Below are 26,471 nucleotides of genomic sequence, written 5' to 3' on the forward strand. Positions count from 1 at the left end.
CAATATAAGAAAAGAAAGCAGCATGGCTGGGAGTTACAATGTGGACATTGAACAATTTTGCTTGCCAAGAATTTAAATATCACTTACCCAAAGGACAGGGTGAACCAAACAATCGTAAGCTTTATTGTATTATCCCTGAGTGGATAGTTGAAACATCTCATAAAAGTCAACCAAATCTGTGAAATATTAGAGAGTTAGTTTTCTCATGCAGTTACTTAGTCAACCCCACTCCCCGACCCCTTCCACCAAATTATAAAAAAAGCTGAGTTGTCATTGAGTTGAATTCATTTCACCTTAAAACGTAAAAGCTAAAGGTAATTGGAATTTTCATTCTTTTTTTTTTTTTTTTTTTTGAGGCGGAGTCTCACTCTGTCACCCAGGCTGGAGTGCAGTGGCCGGATCTCAGCTCACTGCAAGCTCCGCCTCCTGGGTTCACGCCATTCTCCTGCCTCAGCCTCCCGGGTAGCTGGGACTACAGGCGCCCGCCACCTCGCCTGGCTAGTTTTTTGTATTTTTTAGTAGAGACGGGGTTTCACTGTGTTAGCCAGGATGGTCTCCATCTCCTGACCTCGTGATCCGCCCGTCTCGGCCTCCCAAAGTGCTGAGATTACAGGCTTGAGCCACCGTGCCCGGCCAGAATTTTCATTCTTCAGCTTCCTGGATGCCAATGGACAAAGCAACTCAAGACTTGAAGGCACCCTGCCACTGCCAAGACTCCTGGCCTAACTAACACTTTCCCTTTCCATCTTTCCATCTTTCCCAGATGGAATGTATTGGCTAAATGCTGGTCGAGAGGGATCCAATGACCTGGCTGTGGTCCAGGAGTCAGGTGTCGGGGGCAGGAGGAAAGAACCTCGCTCATAGGGCAGGTCCAGTAAACCCCTCTTCTGACTAACCTCAAATGCAATAAAGTGACATGCAGGTCATCAGGGGACTTGTTACTTACTCCATATAGCTCGGTGCGGATCCGAACAAAACACCTCCTATACCATGTTCCTGTGTCACTCTCAATTTCAATCAGCTCATCTATTTGTTTAGGAGTTTTTATTTTGTTTACCTGTAGAGAGAAACAGATCAAAGCGCTAAGTTACCTTCTCTGAAGTTGCTGATTGTAGACTTACAATTTGTTTTTACAGGAGCAAAAACTGACTCTGGCAAGAAGTAGGCGGTATTTGGTCATCACTTCATACATATATGAGACCATTGGCATAATTATACGGATCCGAACAGCACCTAGAAGAACTGAAGAAGGAATGAGTGAGAGGGAAAACCACAAAGAAATGGGGGAAGGGCAAGTAATAATAGAATAATGTGAAACCAAAATGCCCTCCCTGAACCATTACTACAGAGACACACATTAGCAGACAAAACATCCGGATAAGTTAGATTCTGGATTAAGAATTATTTAGCTTGGGCTAAAGTGAGTGTACACATTTTTTTCTTTGAAACATACTGATTTGATGAATTTGACCCTTAACTGTAGTTCTGAAAGCATTCCCATCATTATTCTCAGAGCACCACTTCCGGTCCTTTTCTTCCTTTTCCCACAGCCTAACCCACAGTGGCTAGTCAGCAAATACCCACAGGTAGCCACGATTCAAGATTAAGTGAAGGAGTTTTGATTGCAAGCATCAACATGAATTTCTCAGCCATGTAAGGGAAATAAATGATAGAGGTTTAGCATGAAAAGCAGCATCTATGACTTCAGTTAGCCTCTTTTTGCTAAGGAAGAGAACCAAAAGACAGGAGAAGCAAAGAGAATGAATTCTGAAAATAGAAAAAAAGGAAGAATGGGACCTTTGTGGGCCTAGCCCGCCTTCTCCTGCTAATCGAGATTTACCTGTTTTTGATAAATCTGAGAGGACATGGAAATGTGTACACATTATCCTTGCCAGAGGTTTGAACAGGTTTTTCTGGACATCCTGCCAACATCTAAAGTGGCAACTCTATTGGCAGAATACAGGTACCTAGGCCAGTTTTAGACAGAGGTGGCTTGGAGACCCTCAGCACCTTTCAAATTATACCAAGTAGGCAGTGGCTTCTTTCTGGCCGGGTAAACAAAGATGTCTGTACTCAGCAAAAATAATCTCTGAGTTAAATATGGAATTGCAAATCAAATGCAGTCAGCTCAAAATAATCCATGTAGGAATTATGTTTTTAAAACTCTAGATTAAAAAAAGGTGTTTTTTTTTTTCTTTTTTTTTTTTTTTTTTTTTTTGACACGGAGTCTCGCTCTGTGGCCCAGGCTGGAGTGCAGTGGCACGATCTCAGCTCACTGCAAGCTCCGCCTCCCGGGTTCCCGCCATTCTCCGGCCTCAGCCTCCCGAGTAGCTGGGACTACAGGCGCCCGCCACCTCGCCCGGCTGATTTTTTTGTATTTTTTAGTAGAGACGGGGTTTCACCGGGTTAGCCAGGATGGTCTCGATCTCCTGACCTTGTGATCCGCCCGTCTCGGCCTCCCAAAGTGCTGGGATTACAGGCTTGAGCCACCGCGCCCGGCCTTTTTTTTTTTTTTCATCATGGGACAGTCTTAATCCACTTTTGGGAGGCTTCCTCTTTTTCACTCATTGATGTTTGTTTGTTCATTTATTCATTGGCACCCATGCGGGATGCAAACATAGGCAGCCATGGGGCTCCAAACAATTACCATACAAAATGAAAAAACAGTACTCCAATGGGGATCTATATAGATGGGAAGGAAATACTGTTCAGAACAGCCCATTTAACCTGGAAGTGAGAGAGAGGCTTCAGGAACTGCAGGCTTATAGAGAAATATGCTATCTGCCATGCATGTAACCTGCTTGGAGGACATTCCAAGTGGGAGAAATATGTGCAAACAAACGTCCAGAGTTAGGAGGGAAAAGAGTGTGCCAGGAAACTGCAAAGAGCTTGGGATTCCTGAGGGATAGCAGAAGGTCAGAGGGCAGTGAATAAGGAGGACTGCACCAAATCAGCGGCAGTGGACTGATATTTAGGAGGTGGAATAATAAAACACAATGGTTTCTTAGATGTACTGAAGCTAAAAGAAAGAATATAGTTTTTAGGTTTAGGTGGTGCTGGTGGTAGCTGCTGATGAAATTTAGGACAATGATAAGGCTTGGGGACTCGTTAGGTGATAAATTCAGATTTAAAGATGCCATTTTCCCCCACCCCTCGCTGCCCAAAGATGCCATTTTTAAAGAGTCTATGTAATCTAGAAGGATGCCCACAGAGCCCTTCAACCTGCATATCTGGAGCTCAGGAGGTTTGTGCATTAGGAGACATGCAGGAAACAGCTGAGATCAGCTAAGGAGAGTGAATAGGGTTAAAATGGAAGTTAGCTGAAAATGAAGTCTTGGAAAACAATATTTAAGGTAAGGGCACACGAAGAAGAGCTTCAGAGGAAACCTTAAGAGGGCCAGGCATGGTGACTCACATCTGTAATTCCAGCCCTTTGGGAGGCTGAGGCAGAAGGATCACTTGAGCCTAGGAGTTTGAGACCAACCTGGACAACATAAGGAGACCCGTTGTGAATTATCTACAAATAATTCAAAAATCAGCCAGGTATGGTGGTACATGCCTGTATTCTCAGTTACTAGGAAGGCTGAGGCAGGAGGATCACCTGAGCCAGGGAGGTTGAAGCTGCAGGGAGCTGTGATCACACCACTGCACTCCAGCACTCCAGCCTAGGCAAGAGAACGAGACCCTGTCTCAAAAAAAAAAGAAAAAAAAAAAAAAAAAGGAGACCTTAGTAAAGACATGCAATTTTGCTATACTGTAGATTCAAAAAATAAAAAGATAAATTTGTCATGGGAGAATCATGTAACAACTTTTTGAAAGTCACATATAAATGACTTTGAAATTATCAGTCACTTTTGGAGTATATCCATCTTATTCTCTTCTAACCTTCGTATAACAACTTTTTTTTTTTTTTTTTTTTTTTTTTTTTTTTTTTTTTTTTTTTTTTTTTTTGAGACAGAGTCTCGCGCTGTCGCCCAGGCTGGAGTGGAGTGCAGTGGCCGGATCTCAGCTCACTGCAATCTCCGCCTCCCGGGTTTGCACCATTCTCCTGCCTCAGCCTCCCGAGTCGCAGGGACTACAGGCGCCCGCCACTTTGCCCGGCTGTTTTTTGTATTTTTTAGTAGAGACGGGGTTTCACTGTGTTAGCCAGGATGGTCTCGATCTCCTGACCTCGTGATCCGCCCGTCTCGGCCTCCCAAAGTGCTGGGATTACAGGCTTGAGCCACCACGCCCGGCCTCGTATAACAACATTAACACAGATCGCCATTAGTGGACTTGGTAACTCAACCCTTTTGGAAGAAAAGGCAGGTAAGTAGGGCAATGAGGCCCTACAGAGACACCTTCTCAGAAGGTCTGGTAAATAAAGGGTTTCTCTTCATCTGGCTGAGAAGAGTTAAGTGATGTTGTATACCCAGATAATGTCTCAAGATTCTTCCAGCCGTATGATCCTTTAAATTAAAATTTTTTCCCTCTCTTATACATCTACTCAAAAGAAGAGTCCTCAACAGCTTCCAGGCCTTAATTAAGGATATCCATTACTTATCTTCATTTCTGCATTACACTGCAGAGAAAATTTTGCTAATTAAGAATCTGTGATAATTTGGATAGAGGCCAAATTGCAGTCTATCTTTACATTATGAAAAATTCATTTCCTAAATAAAATGAAATGAATAAATGAGATAGCAGGGGACTATTTAATCAAAAGTGATTTCGTGTGTTTTAAGAACTGAATTGATGTTATGTATAAGCCACTGAAGATCTTATGTACTTTCCCATTTACATCTTATGGTATGTCCCTCCAACCTACTGTAGACAAAACATTTTTAGTCTATTTGTTTGTTTGTTTGTTTGTTTTTTTGAGACGGAGTCTCGCTCTATCGCCAGGCTAGAGTGCAGTGGCACCATCTTGGCTCACTGCAATCTCCGCTTCCTGGGTTCAAGCCATTCTCCTGCCTCAGCCTCCCGAGTAGCTGGGATTATAGGCACATGCCACCACACCCAGCTAATTTTTGTATTTTTAGCAGAGATGGGGTTTCATCATGTTGGCCAGGATGGTCTCAATCTCCTGACTTTGTGATCCGCCCACCTCGGCCTCCCAAAGTGCTGGGATTACAGGTGTGAGCCACTACACTCGACCATTTTTAGTCTAATTATATGACTGCATATATCGAAAGATTTTAAACCATTGTTCCTTCCAAAACATTTCATGCAACCAATTTAAATTAATTTATACTGGCTTTCCCCATGGAGAATCAGCTTTGTAACTAGAGATGGAGGAATGTTCCATGCAAAGCAAACAGCAGCACCGTGGCAGTGCTGTACAGTAAGTCAAATGTCGAGTGCGAGGAGTTGAGGGATGAACGTAGCTGCAGAGAGAAGGGAACCAGAGAGCAGGCAGGAAGGAGACTGGCAGGGCCTTAGTGTCCAGAGGGAGGGTTTCTTTCTTTATCCTGAGAGCAATGGGAAGCTGCTAGAATGTGAAACTGGGGTGTGTGCTATGTATGTGTGTGCCCATGTGCATGCATGTATAATAAAATGAAATATATATTTTTGGAACTGTATCTATGATTCTTTTATACCTTACGTTCATGTCAAGCTATATCAAGTTGAAGCCACATTCTTGGATTACCTTTCTCTGGCTTCCTATATAGCTACCTTCCTTTACCAAATTCTGATTAATTATTAACCTAGGAAATGGCCATGTGTGAAATGTCTGCCTTTATGTAAAAGTATTATTGAAAATAATGTACATTATATTGTTCAATATCCCTTATAATAAGGCCTATGAATAAACTTTTCACAAATTAGAACAAAATAAAATTGGCCTTTCCTGAAAAGCGAATATACTGCCATTTGCTTTATATCAATAATGATATAATTCATTAAATTTATCCTTTGCTTTGGTTGTCAGGTGATAGGGTTTGGCCGTGTCCCCACCCAGATCTCATCTTGAATTGTAGTTCCCATAATCCCGACGTGTTGTGGGAGGGACCCAGTGGGAGGTAATTGATTCATGGAGACAGTTACCCCCATGCTGCTGTTCTCATGATAGTCAGTGAGTTCCGATGAGATCTGACGGTTTTACAAGGGGATTTTCTTCCTTTTGCTCAGCATTTCTCCTTGTTGCTGCCATGTAAAGAAGGACATGTTCGCTTCCCCTTCTGCAATGAGCAGAAGTTTCCTGAGGCCTCCCAGCCGTGCTGAACTGTGAGTCAATTAAATCTTTTACCTTTATAAATTGCCCAGTCTTGGGTATGTCTTTATCAGCAGCGTGAAAATGGACTAATATATCAGGAAACCCAGAGATTAGTTTTATGTTCAGTTACATTGCTTTGATCCTTAGTGTAATTGTTTTCTCACTTATTCGATACTGTATTTTTTTGTTTTCAATAAATAATTTTACAATTTACTATGTATTCCAAGGTCTGTTACAGGCCTCAAGGTGGTCTTAATAGAGGCATACCTCTCTAAGATGTCTCTGTGACGTCTTAGAGAAAATGTTATGGGGCTGCTGTGAGTGTATACCTTTGTGGGGGCTGAGTGTCATTTGAAAAGGTGTGACCTGGCTGAGTGGAGGAAATGGCCCTGCAGAGGCTGGCTCTCTTCTGGTAGCAGGTCAAGGAGAATCAGCTGGCAGTCCCTACACCAAGAATCTCTTGTCCTCGGGTACTAAGCCTTTGAGTCAGAGAATAAGTCTGTGATGAAAATTCAGTCTTTCCACCTTAACCCCATCTCTTGGGTTGGTGTTATCATTTAATCAACCACAGAGCCCTTGAGTCCTAGATAGGCATAAGTGAGGTTGGCAACCTATGGGCCAAAAACAGCCCTCCGCCTGTCTCTGTAAATAAAGTTTTATTGACACACAGTCATCCCATTTGTTTTAACATTGCCTATGGCTGCTTTTGCACTACAATGGTAGAGTTGAGTAGCTGTGTCAAAGACTATATGACTTGAAAAGTCTAAAATATTTACAATTTTTCCCTTGACATTAAACATGTCTCAATCCCTGGTGCTGAGGATTCTCTGAGGAGAAGACTCACCGTGAAGACCTTTTCAGGCTGACCCCGGGCTCTCATGTTGGTGTCATGAATTAACTTCAGAATCATCCAAGCTTCATCATGTTTTCCAACCTAAGAAATGAGAGTGGACAGTGAAGTGCTAGGAGTGACACACTTACTGTCCCTGATTTTCCAATAGCCATCTTGCATTGTTAGATCAAATGAGGTGTAATTGTGCAAATGTATCTCAGTACATCCCATTGGAACGCACAGACTATTTGGATATCAATGAACACATGAGCAGTTCAAATAATGTGGTTATAACTAGAAATAGTATCTCCAGATGGTAAAATTTCACTTTAAAACAATAAATCATGTTTTCTTCATTGAGTCAAGTTATTTGCTTAAGTAGAAACATGAGTGTTTTCTAGCCACGAGGCAGCTTTTTAACATGGTGGTTGTTGAAAGCAGGTCTCCATGAAACCAAACCCTCCATCATTCCATAATAGGAAGGGAAAATGTACCTCTCAAATAGGCAAATGTGCTTTCCTAGAATTAACATGGAACTTTTTCCAATAGAGGTGGGCTGCCTGAGTATCTGCAATAATAACTGTTACCTCCAACAAGAATCGTGGGCTTTCAGGCATGAACGTGAGGGCCACCACGGAGGAGACACAGGGGAGTGCACAGACGATGACAAACACACGCCAACTGTGAAACTGGTAGGCCGATCCCATGCTGAAGCTCCAACCTGGAAAAGGAGGACAGGGAGAGTGAGGGAGAGCTCCTCCTAGACAGCCTCCTGGGAATGTCACCCAGGGTGCCCAAGCCATCGACTTATTAGTCAAGTCTTACTATCCACAGAGCAGTGAGCTGATCTGGGCATCATCCATGGTGGCCAGCTCCACTTTAAGACCCATAATGGCCGAGCTGAGAAGAAAGGTGCTTGGAACTAAAGGGGTCAAGGCCTAAGTATGGGGGTGCAGGTATGTATGTACCAAACCCCAAAGGCCAACATAAATTTGGGATGCTTTTTCCAATAGACCACTGTACTAGTTATCTTTTGTTTGCTCTTCCAGATCACTCTCCACTCTTTCCCACTCTGCTGTGTGTTAGGGAATGGCTCTCTATGGACTGCATCAACTGGCTCCGTTGCCCGCTGGCTTGTATAGCTAAGTTTGAATAAAGGAAGGAAGGCAAGAGAACAAAGTGAAGGAGGGTTGGGATATTTATTTCCCTTGCTTCCCTTCTGCCTTCCCCCTGACTGGCTAGAGGTCTGGCAGTGGGTGCTCTCATTTCGTGGGCCTTCTTCCACAGCAGACACAACTCTTGTCAGGGTCTGGCTACCCGTCCCTCCTGTTGCTCTTTGAGGCACAGGTGGATCCAGGGTGCTTTATTATTCCTTATTGCTTTCTCTGAATGGTTCCCACATCTTTATAAAGAGTCCCTTCATTAAACTCCTTTCCACGGCCCCTTTTGAGGGTGTCACTAGCTTCCTGCTGGCACCCTGACCAGCACAATTATTAGGAATTGGCGTTTGCTGCATGTCTCCTCATCCACCTCATGCAATAGATCCAGAGAATTTTACATTTCTAAATAGAACACTTTAACTTCTACATATTATAAAAATATAAAATTTTATATATTATAAAAATAAGCATAATGGGAGACAAACAGAAATCCTTTCAAGAACTAAAAGAAAGCTAATATTTGAATGAATATAAAATGGCTGAAAGCAAACCATTTTATATTCATTCAAACGAATATAAAATTCGTTCAAATGGCTGGTTCTAAATGAGAAATAATGAGGCATATCCCATCTAATTGAAAACAGAGAGGAGATTTATAAAGGCATAGATGAATTATGTGAGGTGAAATTTTAATTTCTAGCAATGCTTGGAATTTATATGCCTTTTTGTGAACAAAAATCAGATAGTATACATCCTATCTCCTGGAGACCTGTATAATTACTCACTGTTTACCTGGGAGCCAAGTGAGATTCTGAAGGTGATGTAACTTCCTCAAGGCTGCAGAGCTGAAGTTACACATTAGTCTTTCCTGCCAGGATTTGAAACAGAATCTTACAGCCACACACAGCCTCATGTGTGTGCACGTTTACTCATTCTTAAATGCTGAATTTGTGACAAATAATGTAAACATCAATGACAAGCTATATTAATCTTAGATTAATAGAATCTTTTTGGGAATTTAATATATGAAGATAATATATTACCATATTAATTACATCATAAACTGTAGGGTGTATGATTGCTATGATGTTTTATGTAGCAGAAGTTCAAAACTCTCACATATCCAAAATGCAGAAAAAACCCTATGATGGATCAGAGAAAACAACTTGTTCACTTCACATTTGATCTCAGAGCTTCATATAAAGAACTTCTTTTTAAAAGCTTTAAATCCTATTACTTTAAGGGACTGAAAGAAAAAATAAAAGCTTTAGGTGGCTGAGTTAAGCAAATGCAATGTTTTAAATTTCAGGCCACAGTACATTTCATAAAGTATAGGGGGAAACAGTGAAGGCAAGAGAAGGGAAGGTCTCTGGTACCACTGTTCTTTTGTTTTTGTTTTTGTTTTGAGACGGAGTCTCACTCTATTGCTAGAATGGAGTGCAGTGGTGCAATCTCAGCTCACTGCAACCTCCACCTCCTGGGTTCAAGCAATTCTCCTGCCTCAGCCTCCCAAGTAGCTGGGACTACAGGTGCACGCCACCATGCCCAGCTAATTTTTGTATTTTTAGTAGACAGGGGGTTTTACCACGTTGGCCAGGATGGTCTCGATCTCCTGATCTTGTGATCCGCCCACCTCAGCCTCCCAAAGTGTTGGGATTACAGGCCTGAGCCACTGCGGCCAGCCTTGTTTTTGTTTTGCTTTGTTTTGTTTTTTTGAGATAGAGTCTCACTCTGTCACTCAGGCTAGAGTGCAGTGGCACGATCTCGGCTCACTGTAATCTTTGCCTCCTGAGTTCATGTGATTCTCATGCCTCAGCTTCCTAAGTAACTGGGATTACAGGTGCATGCCACCACGCCTGGCTATTTTTTTTTTTGAATTTTTAGTAGAGACGGGGTTTCACTATGTTGGCCAGACTGGTCTCGAACTCCTGACCTCAAGTGATCCGCCCACCTCGGCCTCCCAAAGTGCTGGGATTACAGGTGTAAGCCACTGTGCTAGCCTCTGGTGCCACTGTTCTAATCAATTGTGGAGGAAAAGTTAAATATTAAATTTGAATTCAATTGAACATGGACACAAACAATGGTCACCAAGTCCCAGAACATGTTGTGTGAGCCCCTTGAGGCATTCATCCAGCACTGTTTCGGAGAAATCTCTATTTCAATCAATTCCTATACATTAGTTATTGAAAAACAATAGACAATCACAAAAACAGGTTGACTTTTTTGTGTTCCTTGAGCCCAGTCGCAAAGGGCTCTCGTGACTGGGCCTCATGCCAAACAACTTGTTACAAAAAGAGTTAGGGTCCCAGAGTGCGCCGAACCTTCATGAGACCTCTCATCATCTGTACACAGACGAGTGGCCGACTCTGGAGCCCAGGTTGTTGCTTCCCAGTCTGGGGGTGAATCCTGCATAGTCTTGTGAATGTAAATCTCTTCCCTTCTCCCCTTCCCATTGCAATCTGCTTATTATATCAATCTGCTTGTTATATCGTTTGCTTATTATATCAATTTGCTTATTATATCTGCATTGCCATTTATGTGGGATAAAGCTTGTTTACCCTTAAAGGTATTGTGTGTGTGTGTCTTTTCTTCTCCCCTCACGTGTTTCTCACTCAGAACATCAATTAGTTCAGAAGGTAAAGTTTTCAAAGGCAAATAGGATGAAGTGATTTAACCAAAGAGAAAGTTGCTACAATGGATACAGCAGGAAGCTTCTTATGGTAGAATAATATTCCCTCACCGCTAAAGATGTCCTCATCCTAACCTGTGAATATGTTACCTTACATGCCAAGGGGCTTTGCAAGTGTTAAGGATCTTGAGATAAAGAGATTATTTTATATTATACGGTTGGGCTCAGTGTAAATACAAATGTCCCTAGAAGGAAAAGAGGGAGGCAGGAGAGTCACACTGAGAAAGGGAGATGGGTTGAGGGAAGCAGAGGTCAGTTTGGAGAGAGATTTGAAGATGCTGTGCTGCTGGCTTTGAAGACAGAGGACTGGGTCACAAACTAGGGAATGCAGGTGGCTGGTAGAAGCTGGAAAAGACAAGGACACATAATCTCTCCTAGAGCCTCCAGAAGGAGACTCTAGAAGCCCTGCCAACCCATTTAAACTTTCGATCTCTAGAAATGTCGGATAATAAATTTGTGTTGTTTAAAGCCAATATGCTCACAGTGATTTGTTACAGCAGCAACAGAAACCAATACACTTCTTCTTACAGTTAAAGCTCTACTGCTAACCTGGCTGATAGAAGTTAAGTTGGAGAACTGTAGCATTCTCTATAAAACGTCAGGCTCCCTGCCATTTTTTTTTTTTTTTTTACTTTGCATAACAAGCTTATTTTTTAAAAAGCCATATAAACAATAAGCAAATTTTTAATCAGATCTTAACTTCTGTCCTAGAATCGTTCCATTAAGTTCTAGTCTATGAACACTTTTAGTTCAATAATCGTTATCTTCATCAGAGTCCATTACTTTTCTTCTGTTGAATTTCACTGTTGTTGTCTTTTCTGTTTGCTGGTTTACTTTTTTTAAGGATTTCTATTAAACCTCGTTCTGAGAAGGTATCAACCTTCTCACTTAGTTGTCCATATCTTGCCATCTGTATAAGGTAATTCTCTACTGCTTTAGTTTTTTTAGGTTTTGCAAGTCCTAAGTTACTTAACCTGGCCCGGGGCCGACTGACTCAGAACTTGGGCTGAGATACAGTTTCTCGTTTCTGCCTCCCTGTGCTTTGCTTCCTGTTGGGCCGCATCGCCGGGATCCTGTCATCCCGGCGGGTTCAGACCCTGCTGCGCACCCCGCGGCGCTCTCAACACCGGGAACACGGCCGACCCTCACCTGTTGGCTGAACTTGGGTCAGAACAGCTGAATTCGGCCTGGCTGCAACTGCTGGCTCCAAAAGCTGAGATTGTGCTTGGATCCAGGCCTGGCAGGATGAACCTGCTCTGGGCCAGCGGACCCTACATCCCCACACCCGGGCAGGTCCTGCACGTGGCGGCCCCTGCCGCCTGCCTACCAGGCCCCCCATGGGGAAAGCAGCCAGGCCACCTCGGAGCCGGCCACGAGGCTGCCGGGGCAGCGCCGGGCAGGCTCCCTGCTTTTGCTTGGACTTCTCCAGAAGCCTCTCTAAGGACGCCAGGCTCTGTCTTGACAGCTGGTCTTGGGAATTTTGTTCTTCACTCTTCCTGCTCTGGAACATCATATCAGCTGGTGGAGAGACTGATTACAACACGATTCCAGTTGGGCCGTTTTCAGCCTCCCAAGGAACTGGACCACAATGGAAACCCAGAAGAGAGCTAACTGATGAGAGCTGGCAGAGCAGTCCAGCTCTGCTCAGCTTAGAATCGTTCATTCCAGTGGAGATTCTTCCATCGAACAGCTGAAATTTAGCTTGCTTGTTGCTGTTGAGGTCCTTCTCTCCCTCATTGCTTAGGTGTGTGTGTGCATATGCGTGTGTGACACACACATATAAACACATACATGCTGGTGGTGTCTCTCTCTCTGAAGGGTGTGTTGTTCAATCATTTCTCTCTCCATTTGTTTGTAATATGCTTATTTCCCCTAGTCTCCAAAACAATGTTATACCTTTTTCCATTTCTCGTCAAATCTCCAACAGCCAGCTCCACTCCTGGCACTTGACCTCACTTCCTATTTCTTAGAGGAAATAAACACAGAGAGAACTACGTACATCTCATCTTCTCATTCCTGAATCTATTCATCCACCTGCCCCTGTTCCATCTCTCTGTCTTCCCTTTGGTTACAACAGATGAGCCATCCATGTGCCTAGCTAAGGCCACCCTGCTCACATGGGCGGTGGAGCTCATCCTTTTCTTTCCCTCAAGGACAGAACTCCTGTAAATATCTGTCCCTCTCCAACCCTCATCGTCATGTTCTCTCACTTGATTTGATGGGTCATTCTATCAGCACATCTCTATCTGACACCTGAGAAAGAGCCCTTCCTCCTCTCCCACAGGCTTCTCCGGCTGCACTGCTGTTCCTCAGTTCCCCTTTACCGTAAAACCATCAAAAGGATGGTCTATAGCCAGTCTCCACCTTCTCCCCCAGTATTCTCACCCCAAACAGGCTGTCCCCAAATTCCACAGAAACTGAGCTTACCAAAGTCACCAGTCTTTGTCATATTTAATGGTTGCTTCTCTGTTTTCACTCCAATCAAACTCTCTAAATCATTCTGTATAGCTGTCCATTCCACTGTCTTTTGTAAAACTTTTTTCCCTTGGCTTTCTCATCACTACGTGTTAGTTTCGTTCCCACCTCACCAGCTTTCCTTCAGTTTCCTTTGCTGGCTCCTCTGACTGGCCCCCAAAGGTTGGCAAACTCCAAATCTTGGTCATTAGTCGTCTCCTCTGCCCATAGGCCCTTTCTAGGGGGACTAATCTATCGCCATGACTGTAAGTGCCACCTGCATGCCACTGTCTCTGAAATACATTCTTTTCTCTTCCCAGAGCTCCAGAAATATACCTTGACCTGCCTACTTACATCTTCACAGAGATGCCTAGTGGGTGTCTCAAAGTTACCATGTCTAAAATGGAATTTTGGTTTCCTGTCACACTCCCAAGGAAAACTCTTGTTTCTCTCTTACCCTTCCCTATTTCAGCACTGTCAGACCCCAGATACACATGTCAAAAACCGAGACCTCATTCTCATCTTCTTTTTCCCTCACAACCCCCAATGTTCAATCCATCAGCAAGTTCCAGCTCTAAAATATACCTCAAAGCCACTCACTTCTCCCTATCTCCATGGCACTGCACAGGTTCTGGGCGACGTGGACCTTCCCCTGACCTTCAGCAACAGGCTCCTGTTTGGAATCCCTGTCACTCCTGGTCCTCCAGAGTCCATTCTTCCTATAGCAGCCAGAGCGATCCTTTTAAAATGTCAATAAGGTCACTTCACTTTGTCATTTGAAAGCCTCCCACAGCTCCCAGTACATTTGGAATGAAACCCAAATGTCTTACTATGGCACCTAAGGCCTATGTAAACTGCTTCCTATTCATGTATCTGAGCTCATCTTCTGCTGGTCCTCTAACTGGCTTGAGCCAGTCCCATTGACCTGCTTCCAATTCTCTGAACATAGAGCTTAATCCCATCCTAGGGGTTAAGCCTTTTTTCCTGGAAGCCCAGCCATGCATGAGAAAGTATAGAAAGGATGTTTGTTGTATTTTAGCCAGCCTTTCTGAGTTTTGAAGTGAGAGGGTTTTCAATGTTGTCCCCTAGGAGTCTTGGAATGTGATGTTTTCCCGGTCTGGACAGCTCTACTTGAGTATTTGCAGGCATGGCTGCCTGCTTCGTACCTTCCAGGATTCAGCTTAAGGTTGTCTCTTCAGAGAGGCCCACACACCAAATCCCACTCTTTACCACGTAGGCCTGATTTATTGTTCTGACAGCACTTATCACTATCTAAAGCTGTCATATTCACATATTGTTTACATATTTATTACCTGTCCCTCTCCCACCAAGAGAGTGGAACCCTGCTTTCCCTACTCATCAAGACCTCCTAAGCAAGTGCTAGTCCATAGGAAGTGTTCTTTTAATGTTTGTTGAACACACACACACACACACACACAACTATGTGTACATGAGCATGGGCAAAATCAGTGCAGGCTACAAGACCACAGACCCAGATTTTCTTTTGAGTATTTTCTTTCTGAATCTACAGTAAACAGCAAAACAACTTTGATTCACTTTTTCAAATTAAGTTTGTATCTTCATAGAGTAAAACTTTATTTGTTTTCAGTTACACAGTGCTATGAGTTTGACAAATGCAGAGTCATGTAACCACCATCATTATCAGGGCACAGAACAGTTTCATCACCTCAAAACATTCCCTCCTGCTGCCCCTTGAGAGTCACTTCTTCCTCCAGCCCTAACCCCTGGCAATCACTGATCTCTTGTCTGTCCCTATAGTTTTGTCTTTCCAGAATATCATATAAATAGAATCATATTGTACATAGCTTTTGAATCTGTTTTTTTTTTTTTTTTTTTGAGATAGGGTCTCCTCTGTCGCCCAGGCTGGAGTGCAGTGGCATGATCTCAGAACTGCAGCTTTGGTTTCCAAAGCTCAGGTGATTCTCCTGCCTCAGCCTCCCAAATAGCTGGGACCATGGGCAAGTGCCACCATGCCCGGCTAACTTTTTGTAAAGACAGAGTTTCACCATGTTGTCCAGACTGGTCTTGAACTCCCGGGCTCAAGCCATCCTCCTGCCTCGGCCTCTCAAAATGCTGAGGTTACAGGCATGCGCCACTATGCCCAGCCTTGGTCTGGTTCTTCTACTTTGCATAATCAGTTGAGATTTATGCAAACTGTTGCACATGCCTGTGGTTTGTTCTTTTTCATTGTGTTGTAGTATTCCATTGTGTGAATATACCACATTTAGTTTATCCACTCACCAGTTGAAGGACACTTAGATTGTTTGCAGTTTGGGGTGGTTATGAATAAAGTTGTTATATACATTTCATACATTTCTGTGTGCCACCAAACTTTCCTTGGGCAAATATGTAGGAATGGAATGGTTGAGTCACATAATAAGCTCATGTTTAGCTTTATAGCAGACTACCAAACTATTTCGCACACTGGTTGTGCCATTTTGAATTCCTACCAGTAGTGTATGCGAGTTCTAGCTGCTTCACATCTTTCCCTTCACTTGTTAGGTTTCTTTTCTTAAATTTTAGCCCTTCTTATAGGTATCTAGTGGTATCTCATCACAATTTTAATTTGTGTTTCCCTAATGCCTAGTGATATCTTCATTTACTTTTTGTTCATTGATTCCTACTTTAGTGCCTATATGTGCCTGTCATAATGCTGTGATATGGAGACTGATTCCCTGCTCTCAAGGAGGTTATAATCTATTGAAAAAGGCAGATACGTTAACAGACAAGGCCAGATGTGTTGGCTCATACCTGTAATCCCAGCTCTTTGGGAGGCCAAGGAAGCAGGACTGCTTGAGGCCAGGATTCTGAGACCAGCCTGGGTAACATAGCAAGACTTCATCTCTTAAAAAAAAAAAAAAAAAAGAAAGAAAGAAGCCAGATGTAGTGGTACATACCCGTGGTCCTAGCTACTAGGTGACAGAGTGAGATGCTGTCTCAAAAAAAAAAAAAAAAAAAAAAAAGGCCAGGTGCTGTAGCTCATGCCTGTAATCCCAGCACTTTGGGAGGCTGAAGTGGGCAGATCACCTGAGGTCAAGAGTTCCATATCATTCCGCGCAACATGGCAAAACCCGTCTCTACAAGAAATACAAAAGTTAGCCTGGTGCATGCCTGTAGTCCCAGCTTCTTGGGAGGCTGAGGTGGGAGGATCATGTGAGCCCTGAGAGGGAGTCCTGGAAAGGGTGCTGGATGCTCCTCCTGCCTTGTGTCATGTCCCATGGCAGGGGGCAGGGTCAAAGGCTGATGGGTGATAACCTGTGGCTTGAATGAGAGATAGACACCATGAGGGCCTCAAGAAATGACCTTGCAAATGCTTTCTAAAACTATGATACAATTCTCTGGATTAAAAATAGATACAAGAATGAAGGGGTAAAACACTGACCGCCATCACTACTCAGCCATGAATTCTCAGGACCCGCTTCTGAGCTCCATTTTAAGTGGCTTAAATTTGAATTTGAGAGCCACACAAAGCCTACACTACAAAACCAGAAAGTGGAGAGACAGCAACATGGAATAAAGGACAGGAATGGGAAAACAAGCCACATTCAACTGGGAAACTGGGTTGTTGCTTTTGGATACTTACCTGCAGTTAGTAAAATGGATTCTTTTAAATGAAACTTTTATGTTGGCACCACACCTTTTTGTCTTAAAAAATATGTCTTGTATGAGTGATGGTTCTAATTATCCTTTAGTCTTTGTTAAGATACTCATTCAAATGTCATACAGAGGAATTTATCTACAGATAATACAAGTTCCATGCAAGGAAGGATCTCAATTAGAGTATTACAGAAAGTAGTTCCAGCACAGCACTAATCAGTGTGGAGTTAATGAAAGTATTATATGTCATGCATAATAATCAAAGTTTTTTGCCAGCCTTAAGCTGATGTGCTCTGTGGCTGCAGAAAATAGCTGCCTCCCCAGTTGCCTGACTGTCTGAAACTTTTCAAGGTACCAAGGCAGAAGTGTGTGACACACATACAAGGATGCTGGCTTTCATGTTCTTGTCTGGGCTCTGTCCCTCATCCCCTGGGGGACTTGACACCTACTTTGCTTATCTATCTATCTATCTATCTATCTATCTATCTATCTATCTATCTATATTTTTCTGTCACCCAGGCTGGAGTGCAGTGGCGTGATCTTGGCTCACTGCAAGCTCCGCCTCCTGGGATCATGGCATTCTCCTGCCTCAGCCTCCCGAGTAGCTGGGACTACAGGCGCCTGCCACCACTCCTGGCTAATTTTTTGTATTTTTAGTAGAGATGGGGTTTCACTGTGTTAGCCAGGATGGTCTCAATCTCCTGACCTCATGATCTGCCTGCCTCGACCTCCCAAAGTGCTGGGATTACAGGTGTGAGTCACTGAGCCCAGCCTGCTGATCTACATTTGATTGTCAGTTATGTGATATTATTAATGAAATAGTTTTTGGTAAGAATGCAGATTTTAGGTACAAGACACAAATCCAAAGTTCTAAATGGAAACATTGAATATCATATGTGAGATCAATTTTTAAGCTAAGAAGTAAATCACCTGTATTGATTTGTCTATGGTCTTCTTTACTCACAAGGCACCTGGCCAACTAAAATTTTCTTTAGAAAAGGGGCCCCGAATCCATTTTTTGAAGTGTCCAACAAGCCCAGGAAGAGGACAATGATCAGATGAATTTCTGATTTTGTTCCTATAGATATAAAATTTTATCCCCTCAACATGTCACAGGTTTAAAATATAAATACTATGTAATATGCATGAAACATTAATCCTTGGCTGGAAACTCAGGTTGTCATGCATCTGTGAGTCCACAAGATTTAACCAAATGCAGCTGGATGGTTCCTGTTGCTAATACCAGCAGAGATTTTTCATCTCTTTCTCAATTTGTAAAAAGAAAAAAATAAAAAAAGGAGAAAAAGGAAAAAAAGGCCAAGTAGTAGGTGGAGGGGGGCACGTGAAGGGGAGATAGTTAAATAAACTATGGTATAGACTTACAATGGAACATCGTATAACTATTGGGAAAGAATGAGGTGGATTTTTCTAAACAGATACATGGAAAATGTCCGAGTGACTTTGCTCAGTGGAAAAAGCACTTCTAAATAATAGTGATTTCATTTCTATATATACATAAAACATATCAGTACATCTAGAAAGTGACTAGGAGGAAAATGCACTAAACTATTTAAAGTGGTTACTCAGGGTAGGGAGTAGAAGCCCATGAGGACTTTTACTTTTTGAAAAAAATTATAGTCCTCCATTCTGAAGATTTTCACTTTGGACATTTCCTTAATGTTTGAATTTTGTAGTGTCTTGTATAACTTTTTACCCAAAAAGGAAAAGAGAAAGCTTTTCAAAGAGTTGCAAGCCTTTACATTTTCTGAGACACAGGCCCTGATGGGAGAAGAGAGAGGAGAAAGAATCAAATTATAATTGTGCCACTATTCAATACTTACACATTTTTCTGAACTAAACGAATGTGAATTCTGATTGTGACAATCTAAACACTGACAATACAGTTCTCACTTACGGATACCAAGGCAAAAGTGCCAGAGACTATCTTGGTATCTCTGGGTGAAAAAGAGAACCATATTCACAGACCTTTAATCTTTTGACCTATAGCCGCAGTCATATTCTAATCTTGGATCCTTGGGGCTGCAGCCGTTCTCCTTGAGCTGAAATTCTGTGAACACTATTGCCAACAGAGATGCACAAAGCAATCACAATCAAAATAATTGGCAGGGATCTGCCTGCGGCACATAATCATGCTTTCAAGAAGTGAGAGCCAATTATATGTTCCAGGGAGAGAGTCCAGGGGTTAAATTCCAACGAACTCCAATAGTCATCTGTCTTTAAGAGCAGACCCAAGCAACAAGCCGACCTTCCCTGCGAGTTTCTCTATTTCTGTTTCCAAACTCTGGTCTTGCCCTTTGGAATGCACAGAGGAGCAGCCAGCAGTGGAAGGAAGTCACATTATGCCTCTACTTCCTGAATTTGACTTATGACCCTAACCATGCTTTCGAAGAAGCACGTTTTCTGGTGGGTTTTGAAACTCACAAATTGATGGGCTTACTTTTTTAGGGTCATTTTTTCATTCTGGAATATCTTCTGTGAGTGCTCCCAATATGCAAAGAGTGAATGAGGGGACCTTTTCAGAAAGGGTTCCTGGGGCCAATATGTAAGACTGACTCAAGCATGGTGCTTCCCAAACTGCAGTGAGAGAAATGATGAGTCTGAGAGTTTGAAAAAAGCTGACAGCATGAAATGTGCATGTGTATGCATGTGTGTCTGTATTTTGAGCAAAGGTCCTTTGGGATTTTCTTTTGTATATAGATAACAATATAGTATTAATGTTATGATAGCATAGGTCAATCAGCCTGAAGTTAAAAAAAAAAAAAATATATATATCCTTTTTTGTAAAAGATTTTTATGCAAATTTATACTAAAAGAGCCTGTAGGATAGTCAAATTTTGACCAAATGCAACTGAAGCTTGTATCATAAATGCATGTTAACTCAGCTCATTAGTCTATAAATATACATTATATATATTCATGTTATCTTACAGCACATATAGGCACACATTAAGTTTCCTTCTCTATTTTACTCACATAAATGTTTATTTAAAGTGAAATGTATAGTTTTGTGTTTATATATAAACCATTATATTAGCTGATGTCTGTGGATGAATAATAACAAATCTATCATGCTGATTTTATGAACACATACAGTCTTAGGAGACTGAAAAGCAAACAAAAGTAAATATTGGCAACTCTTACATTGGGTAGAAAGTTGGAACACTAGCCTCTAAAGCTCATTCCAGAACTAAAGTTCTCTCTGATTCTAAGATCTTGTGTCTTGACCAGATAAGGCCACAAGAACGTCTCTTTCAAGTATAGATCTACGGCAAGAAATGAAATACTTTCAAAACAGAAAACAAAACAAAACAAAACACCTGCTAAACTGCAGTTAGTTCTGAGACAAGTGTCTAAAAGTTGGTAGAGGACTTGTAGCAAAATAGTGGTGCTTATTCTATATATTAGCGACTCAGTCAAGCTGCTTTTCAAAGTAGCTGTCCATAAAAATCCCAAAAAGGCCAGCAATAGTATTCCAAACAACTGCCTGGTTCTCATTCTCTTCCAGATCAAGTTTTCTTTTTGCTGTTTGCACATGGCCCTAGGAAGATCTTGCTCATGATTAACAAAAGCTCTCTGTTCATTCCTAGCAGATTTTTGTGATAACAATACAAAAATTCTAGTGGCATCCATTGTTAGGTGAAAGAATTTTCTCCCGGGGGAGAGGGAGAGCAGGATACAGCGGGGGCTATAATATCTCCAGCGTTAAGACAGCAGAGGGCAGCCCAGGTGCTCTTTGTTGCTGATGCCCAAAGGGCACACTTGTATACCTCTGCTAACTTGTTGACCTCTCTAACCTGTTTCTTTTTCCTAGCCCCATTTCTTGCCTTATAGTTTCTGATCCAGAGCAAATCATTTAACACTTGACAATTGAAACAGCTGCTTAGCTCATGACTCAGGCCCAAAATGACCCTTAGAGTTTTGTCATTTTTGTCAAAGAAATTCCATTCTAATGGGTGGGGAAATGCATGAAACTACAATGACCTGGGAGCTCTAATTTCTGGTCCTTGTGCCTCAAGCAAGGGGACTTCGTACTCTCCCTCCAAGTACAGTGGATGAAAATGTGACTCTGGACTTTTTAGAAACATATTTATTATGTTCCCTAATTTTAAAAAAGCTCATTTCTTAGCTTAATTTCACTGTGATAAGAGCACATGCTTGGTAGTTTTTCTGAAATACATGGGAGTTTGCTTTATAGCACAGTATGTGGTCCATTTTTATAAATGCTCTATGTGTGCTCCAAAAGAAAGTGTACCCTACAGGTATTGGGTGCAGTGTCTACACACATCTATTAGGTCAAGTTTGTTAATCGTGTTGTTCAAATCATCTATACACTCACTGATTTTTTCCCCCTATTTGTCATGTTAAACTCTTTTCAGTTGTTTTTTGTGGGAAGTTAGTCCCAATAACATAGCCCATCACGTTACTGGAAATGGAACAATACACCTGTTATAAAATTAAGACACATCTATATTCCTTTGCCAATATACTTCCTGGCACCCTAATGTCTGGCAGAGCTTATGTTAGAGAGTTGGTGAGCCTCAAACTGTGGGGTTGAGGAGGAAGAAACATAGAAAATCATGATTACTTGAATTACCATTGAAGATACAAAATGGAATAGTTCAATTTTTATTTCTTTTTTTTTCCCTTTTGACATCTCTTCTTGCCTGATAATTTCACTTTTAAAAATCATAGAGATTAGTCCAGGTGTGATGGCTCACACATGTAATCTTAGCACTGTGGGAGGCCGAGGCAGGCAGATCACCTGAGGTCGGGAGTTCGAGACCAGCATGGCCAACATGGTGAAACCCCATCTCTACTAAAAATACAAAAATTAGCTGAGCGCAGTGGTTGGTGCCTGTAATCCCAGCTACTAGGGAAGGTGAGGCAGGAGAATCGCTTGAACCCGGGAGGCAGAGATTGCAGTGAGCTGAGATTGCACCACTGCACTCCACCCTGGGCGACAGAGTGAGACCCTGTCTCAAAAAAATAATAAGTAAATAAATCATAGAGATTAAAAAATGAAACACGTTTCTGTGGATAGCACAAAGCTGTAAAAGGCTTTATATCTGCTTCTGAGCCCCACACAACATACATCCTGCCCCAATGCAATACACATCCCAGCTAGATATGTCCCCAAACTATTCTGTAGTGTCATAGCTGCCATTTTGTATTACCTTGTTTCAAAACAGTTTCCCATAGACTTGCAACTTTTTATAAGTTGTAGATGATCAGCAAAGGCTCACTAACAAGAATAAACAAATGCAAATCTCCAGTCCACTCTCAGGCTTTGCTGGGAGCCATCAGAATCCTTTACTCTTGTTTTTCCTCCCCTGGGCTGTGATTCCACTTCTAATGATTCATCTCACTACAGTCAGACAGGAAGAGGGCTTTCCCCCAAAGCAATGAATGCATTTTCTCATGAACAAACCTAGTACTTCCCCCACACACAAATTAAGACTTTCTTCTGGAAAAATAAAACATTCAAGAATTAATATACTGATATGTAACTCAAAGGAGGCTATTCCTACAATACAGCTTTAAAGCATGTTTCCTTCAGGTTGTATGAATCATAGAGATTAAAAGAAGCCTGAATTAATTAAATGGTTGGCAGAGATGCAATCCACTTTTGCCCATCCAGATTTATAACCCTGCAGGAGACATTCAAATGCTATTTTTCTTCATTCCCCACCCCCTTTCTCCTTTGTCTCAAAATGTCAGGCATCTACCCAGAGTTAAATTTCACCTCTGCTCTCTGGAAAGGCTGACTACATCTTGGCTCAGAAATAAGTTCCTAGCTGCAACCGAATCTGGACATGATTGGTCCTGCTGCATCCCAGTGAGTGGTTTTCTAGGGCAGTGGTGCCGGAAAAATCAAATGCAGAGTGACTGAGTCTGGGACTAATGTAGCAGTGTTTCATTCACTATCACTTCTCTGAATGCTACTTACCAGAAATGATCTAATGACTCAGGGAGACCACAGTGACAAAGTGCTCGAGCATAGGCGGATTGATGCTCCCTCCGGCAGAGGTAGAGCTAAAACCAGCTTTGACCAGAACGCTAGTTCCCAGAACTTGCAGGTTCACATGTGGGCTCTCTGTCTCCTCACACCCACTCTCATGACAGTTTTGGCAAAGGATAGGCAGGCTCGAGTACCAATTGCAGACTACAGCAGTGACACAGGTAAAGTGGATTCAAAGGTATGCAGCGGATTCCTTGAATATTTATAATGCACCCACCATGTGCCAGGCACCTCACACACATCCTGTTTCATACATGAACAATCTTGCTGACTGCCCATGTAAGGCAATCGAATAAAATACAGGCCAGCAGTTACATCTGATAAAAATTCATTTTTAGTGTAAGTATATCCCACGCAATATTTGGGACATTCTTCTACTAAAAAGTTTGTCAATTATTTGGAATTCAAATGTAACTAAGGGTCCTGTATTTTTATTTGATAAATCTGAGAACTATACCCCAGGAGACATTTGGTAAAGCCTGGAGACATTTTTGATTGTTATGACCTTGGGAAGAAGGGTTACTACTGGCATTTTGTAGGTAGAGGCCATGGATGTTACTAAACATCTTGTAATACACAGGACAGCCTCACCACCTTCAAACAAGAAGTATCCAGCCTAAAATGTCAACAGTGCTTAGGAGAAGAAATCTTGCTGTGAACTAGTCATAGTGTCCATCCATGTCATAGGTGAGGGACTCACAGGTAATAGAAAGCTTGAGGATACTTTGAAACTTCGTTTTCTAATAGAGGAGTGAAAATGGACTTTTAGGAGACCCCTTTTTATTCCTGCATGAATGTGTTTTGTTTTTATGTTAGTTTTTGCTATGCAATTATAAGCTCTTTGAATATACTTTTTGTTATAAAATTAATCTATAGGGGTTTCCCGTAGTCTTTTTATGCACCTGGAAGCAACTTTATGTACCCTGAAGTTGACAAGTAAAGGTGGCACACAATAAAAGAGTAAAAAGAGTAAAGAAGTGATGTTCCCCCTGGGGTTTTGATAAAAGTGTAGCATTCTCCATCAAATACTTTCTGAAAACACTCACAGCTTATAAATGGTTATTACCACAAAAAAAGTAATAACCATATATTTCCTAAAGCGTTTGTATTCTTGTCTCATAAAAATGGGAGAAGTTGGTTCTCAAAATTCCCATGAGTCCTCAGGATTAGGGAAACAGCATCCTTAATAAAAGCACCTGGCACTAACCACATGTCCCTACAAGTTTACCCCAATAAAGCTGCAGCCAGGCAGAGGGATGGGCCCACACTGGATTCCACAAGACCTGCAATGAGAATGCTGGGAATCAGTGTTCTCTTCAGGTCTCTCACAGCTCCTGCCTCCTGGACTCCATGCTCAGTTCTCATGCATCATCGAACCCCGTGAATCCAGTATCACCAGTGTTCACTGTTTCTCAGCACCCATCCACCATCACAACTTACCTCTCAATAATGAAACTTGCTTCACTGCAGCTGCACTTTCTCTTCCCCTTCCCACCTTTTCCAGAATCTGCCCACTATCAGGTTATTTCCCTTCTGTCTACCTTCCAAATACAGCTGCCTATGGTACAAGATCCTTTGCAACCTTGCCCCAGCCTGCTTCTCCACACTCATTTCCAACCACGGGTTCCCCAGTCCAGCTCAGTGATCCTCTCCACTGCACTTTTGTGTGCTAAAAATCACGAGGAGGATATTGTTGAAAATGCACATTCCCTTCCTCTGTTACTAGAAATGTCCTGCTTAGGAGGGTTGGGCTGACACCCAGGGATCTGCTTGTTTGGAATCCAAACAAGCAACCCAGCTGGTTCTTATGCAGGTCTGCGCAATGAGAAACACAGCTTCAGTTCTATGCCATTAATTTCTCTTGCTTGCACCCGCTGTCAATGTGATGTCCCTCGTGTCTCAGCTCAGGTTCTTTACTTTGCTTAGAATATCCCCTCCTCACCCCTGTTTTCTGCCTGGAAAATTCCTACTGATTGCAGGAGCCACATCAAATGTCACTTTTAGAGCTTTCCCTGACTTGTATCTTGCAACAGCCATGCTTGGCATCAGTGCCTTTCTCTTTGGTATATTTACAGTGATGCAGACAACCACTCTCCCAGCATGTACCACCTATTCTACATATTTGTTTATAATATATACTCTGCTAAATCCCGCTAAATTCCAGAGACTGAAAAATTTAACCTGTTTGAATCACCTTAAGTAGAATGGAATATGCAAAATAATACTTTACATTTTGGTACACCCTCCACAGTTAAAAAGGCATGAAAGATACAGGCCATCAAGTAATGAAAAAAATCATCATATTGTACTTGGACTTCATATATATGTATTTTATTTTTATTTTTATTTTTTATTTTTATTTTTTATTATTATTATACTTTAAGTTCTAGGGTACATGTGCATAATGTGCAGGTTTGTTACATATGTATACTTATGCCATGTTGCTGTGCTGCACCCATCAACTTGTCAGCACCCATCTACTCGTCATTTACATCAGGTATAACTCCCTAAATTTTCTTTTCTTTTCAGGCAGCCTCCCAAACCAGAATAGGTTCAGAGACTCCCTCATATATATGCGTTAATCATAAACTTCCAAATGTTTTCAGGTACCCACACACCTGTAAAGTTTTGTCCTCATAGCTAGTATGTCTCTGGCTATAACAGGTATATTTAAAAAATAGAGTTAGAATAACCACATCAGTCACTCATTGCCACCTGTTGCTATGAACTGTCTAGTCTCTTCTTCTATTATTTCTGGAGATGATCAGGAAACATGTCGTGTGTTCAGGAATGCTGCCCTCCCAATCACTGTGTGGATGACATTTGTTTCTGTTTTTGGGGAATCTTCTGCTGCATGTTTATGCCTTTGATGTCCAGCAAGGACCAACAGATGCCTGCTAGCTGGTGCCACCTCCCAATTTGGAAGTGTCTCTGGGAAAGGTAGACAGTGCAAGCTCTGAACTGGAGCACCTGACTGTTAATCCTGATTCTGCTTATTGCTAGCTGTGTGTCTTGGGCAAGTTAAAACTTAACTGCTTATTGTGTTTTCATTGTGATAAAATATATATAACATGAAATTTCCCATTTAAACCATTTCTTTTACTGTATAATTCTGTGGCATTAAGTACCTTCACCTTGTTGTGTAACCAGCACCACCATCCAGCTCCAGAAAAATTTCCATCATCCCAAACTGAAACCCTACCCATGAAACGATAACTCATAATTCCTACCCTATCCTCACGCTCTGGTAACCTCTATTCTACTTTCTGCCTCTATGAATTTGCCTATTCTAGGGAGCTCATATAAGTGGAATTATACAGTGTTCATCTTTTTGTGACTGGCTTATTTCACTTACCATAATGTCTTCAAGATTCATACATGTTGGCTGGGTGCAGTGGCTCATGCCTGTAATCCCAGCACTTTGGGAGGCTGAGGTGGGTGGATCACTTGATGTCAGGAGTTCAAGACTAGCCCGGTCAACA

The 26,471-nt window shown here is 42.0% G+C and overlaps 1 protein-coding gene across 1 annotated transcript in view; it reads right to left on the reverse strand.

Moving 5' to 3' along the window:
- The window catches only part of SV2C (synaptic vesicle glycoprotein 2C), a 252,207-nt gene that overhangs the window by 43,098 nt on the left and 182,638 nt on the right, over positions 1 to 26,471 (reverse strand). Inside the window, exons 5-8 of the mRNA XM_007975799.3 lie at positions 7,616 to 7,749; positions 7,041 to 7,130; positions 947 to 1,057; positions 88 to 176 (exon numbers count right to left, since the gene is read on the reverse strand). Coding sequence (XP_007973990.3) covers positions 88 to 176; positions 947 to 1,057; positions 7,041 to 7,130; positions 7,616 to 7,749 — 424 coding nt within the window. The remainder of the gene's footprint in view (positions 1 to 87; positions 177 to 946; positions 1,058 to 7,040; positions 7,131 to 7,615; positions 7,750 to 26,471) is intronic.

The sequence above is a fragment of the Chlorocebus sabaeus genome, chromosome 4 (assembly GCF_047675955.1).
Source record: "Chlorocebus sabaeus isolate Y175 chromosome 4, mChlSab1.0.hap1, whole genome shotgun sequence".
NCBI classification, from domain to species: Eukaryota; Metazoa; Chordata; class Mammalia; order Primates; family Cercopithecidae; genus Chlorocebus; species Chlorocebus sabaeus.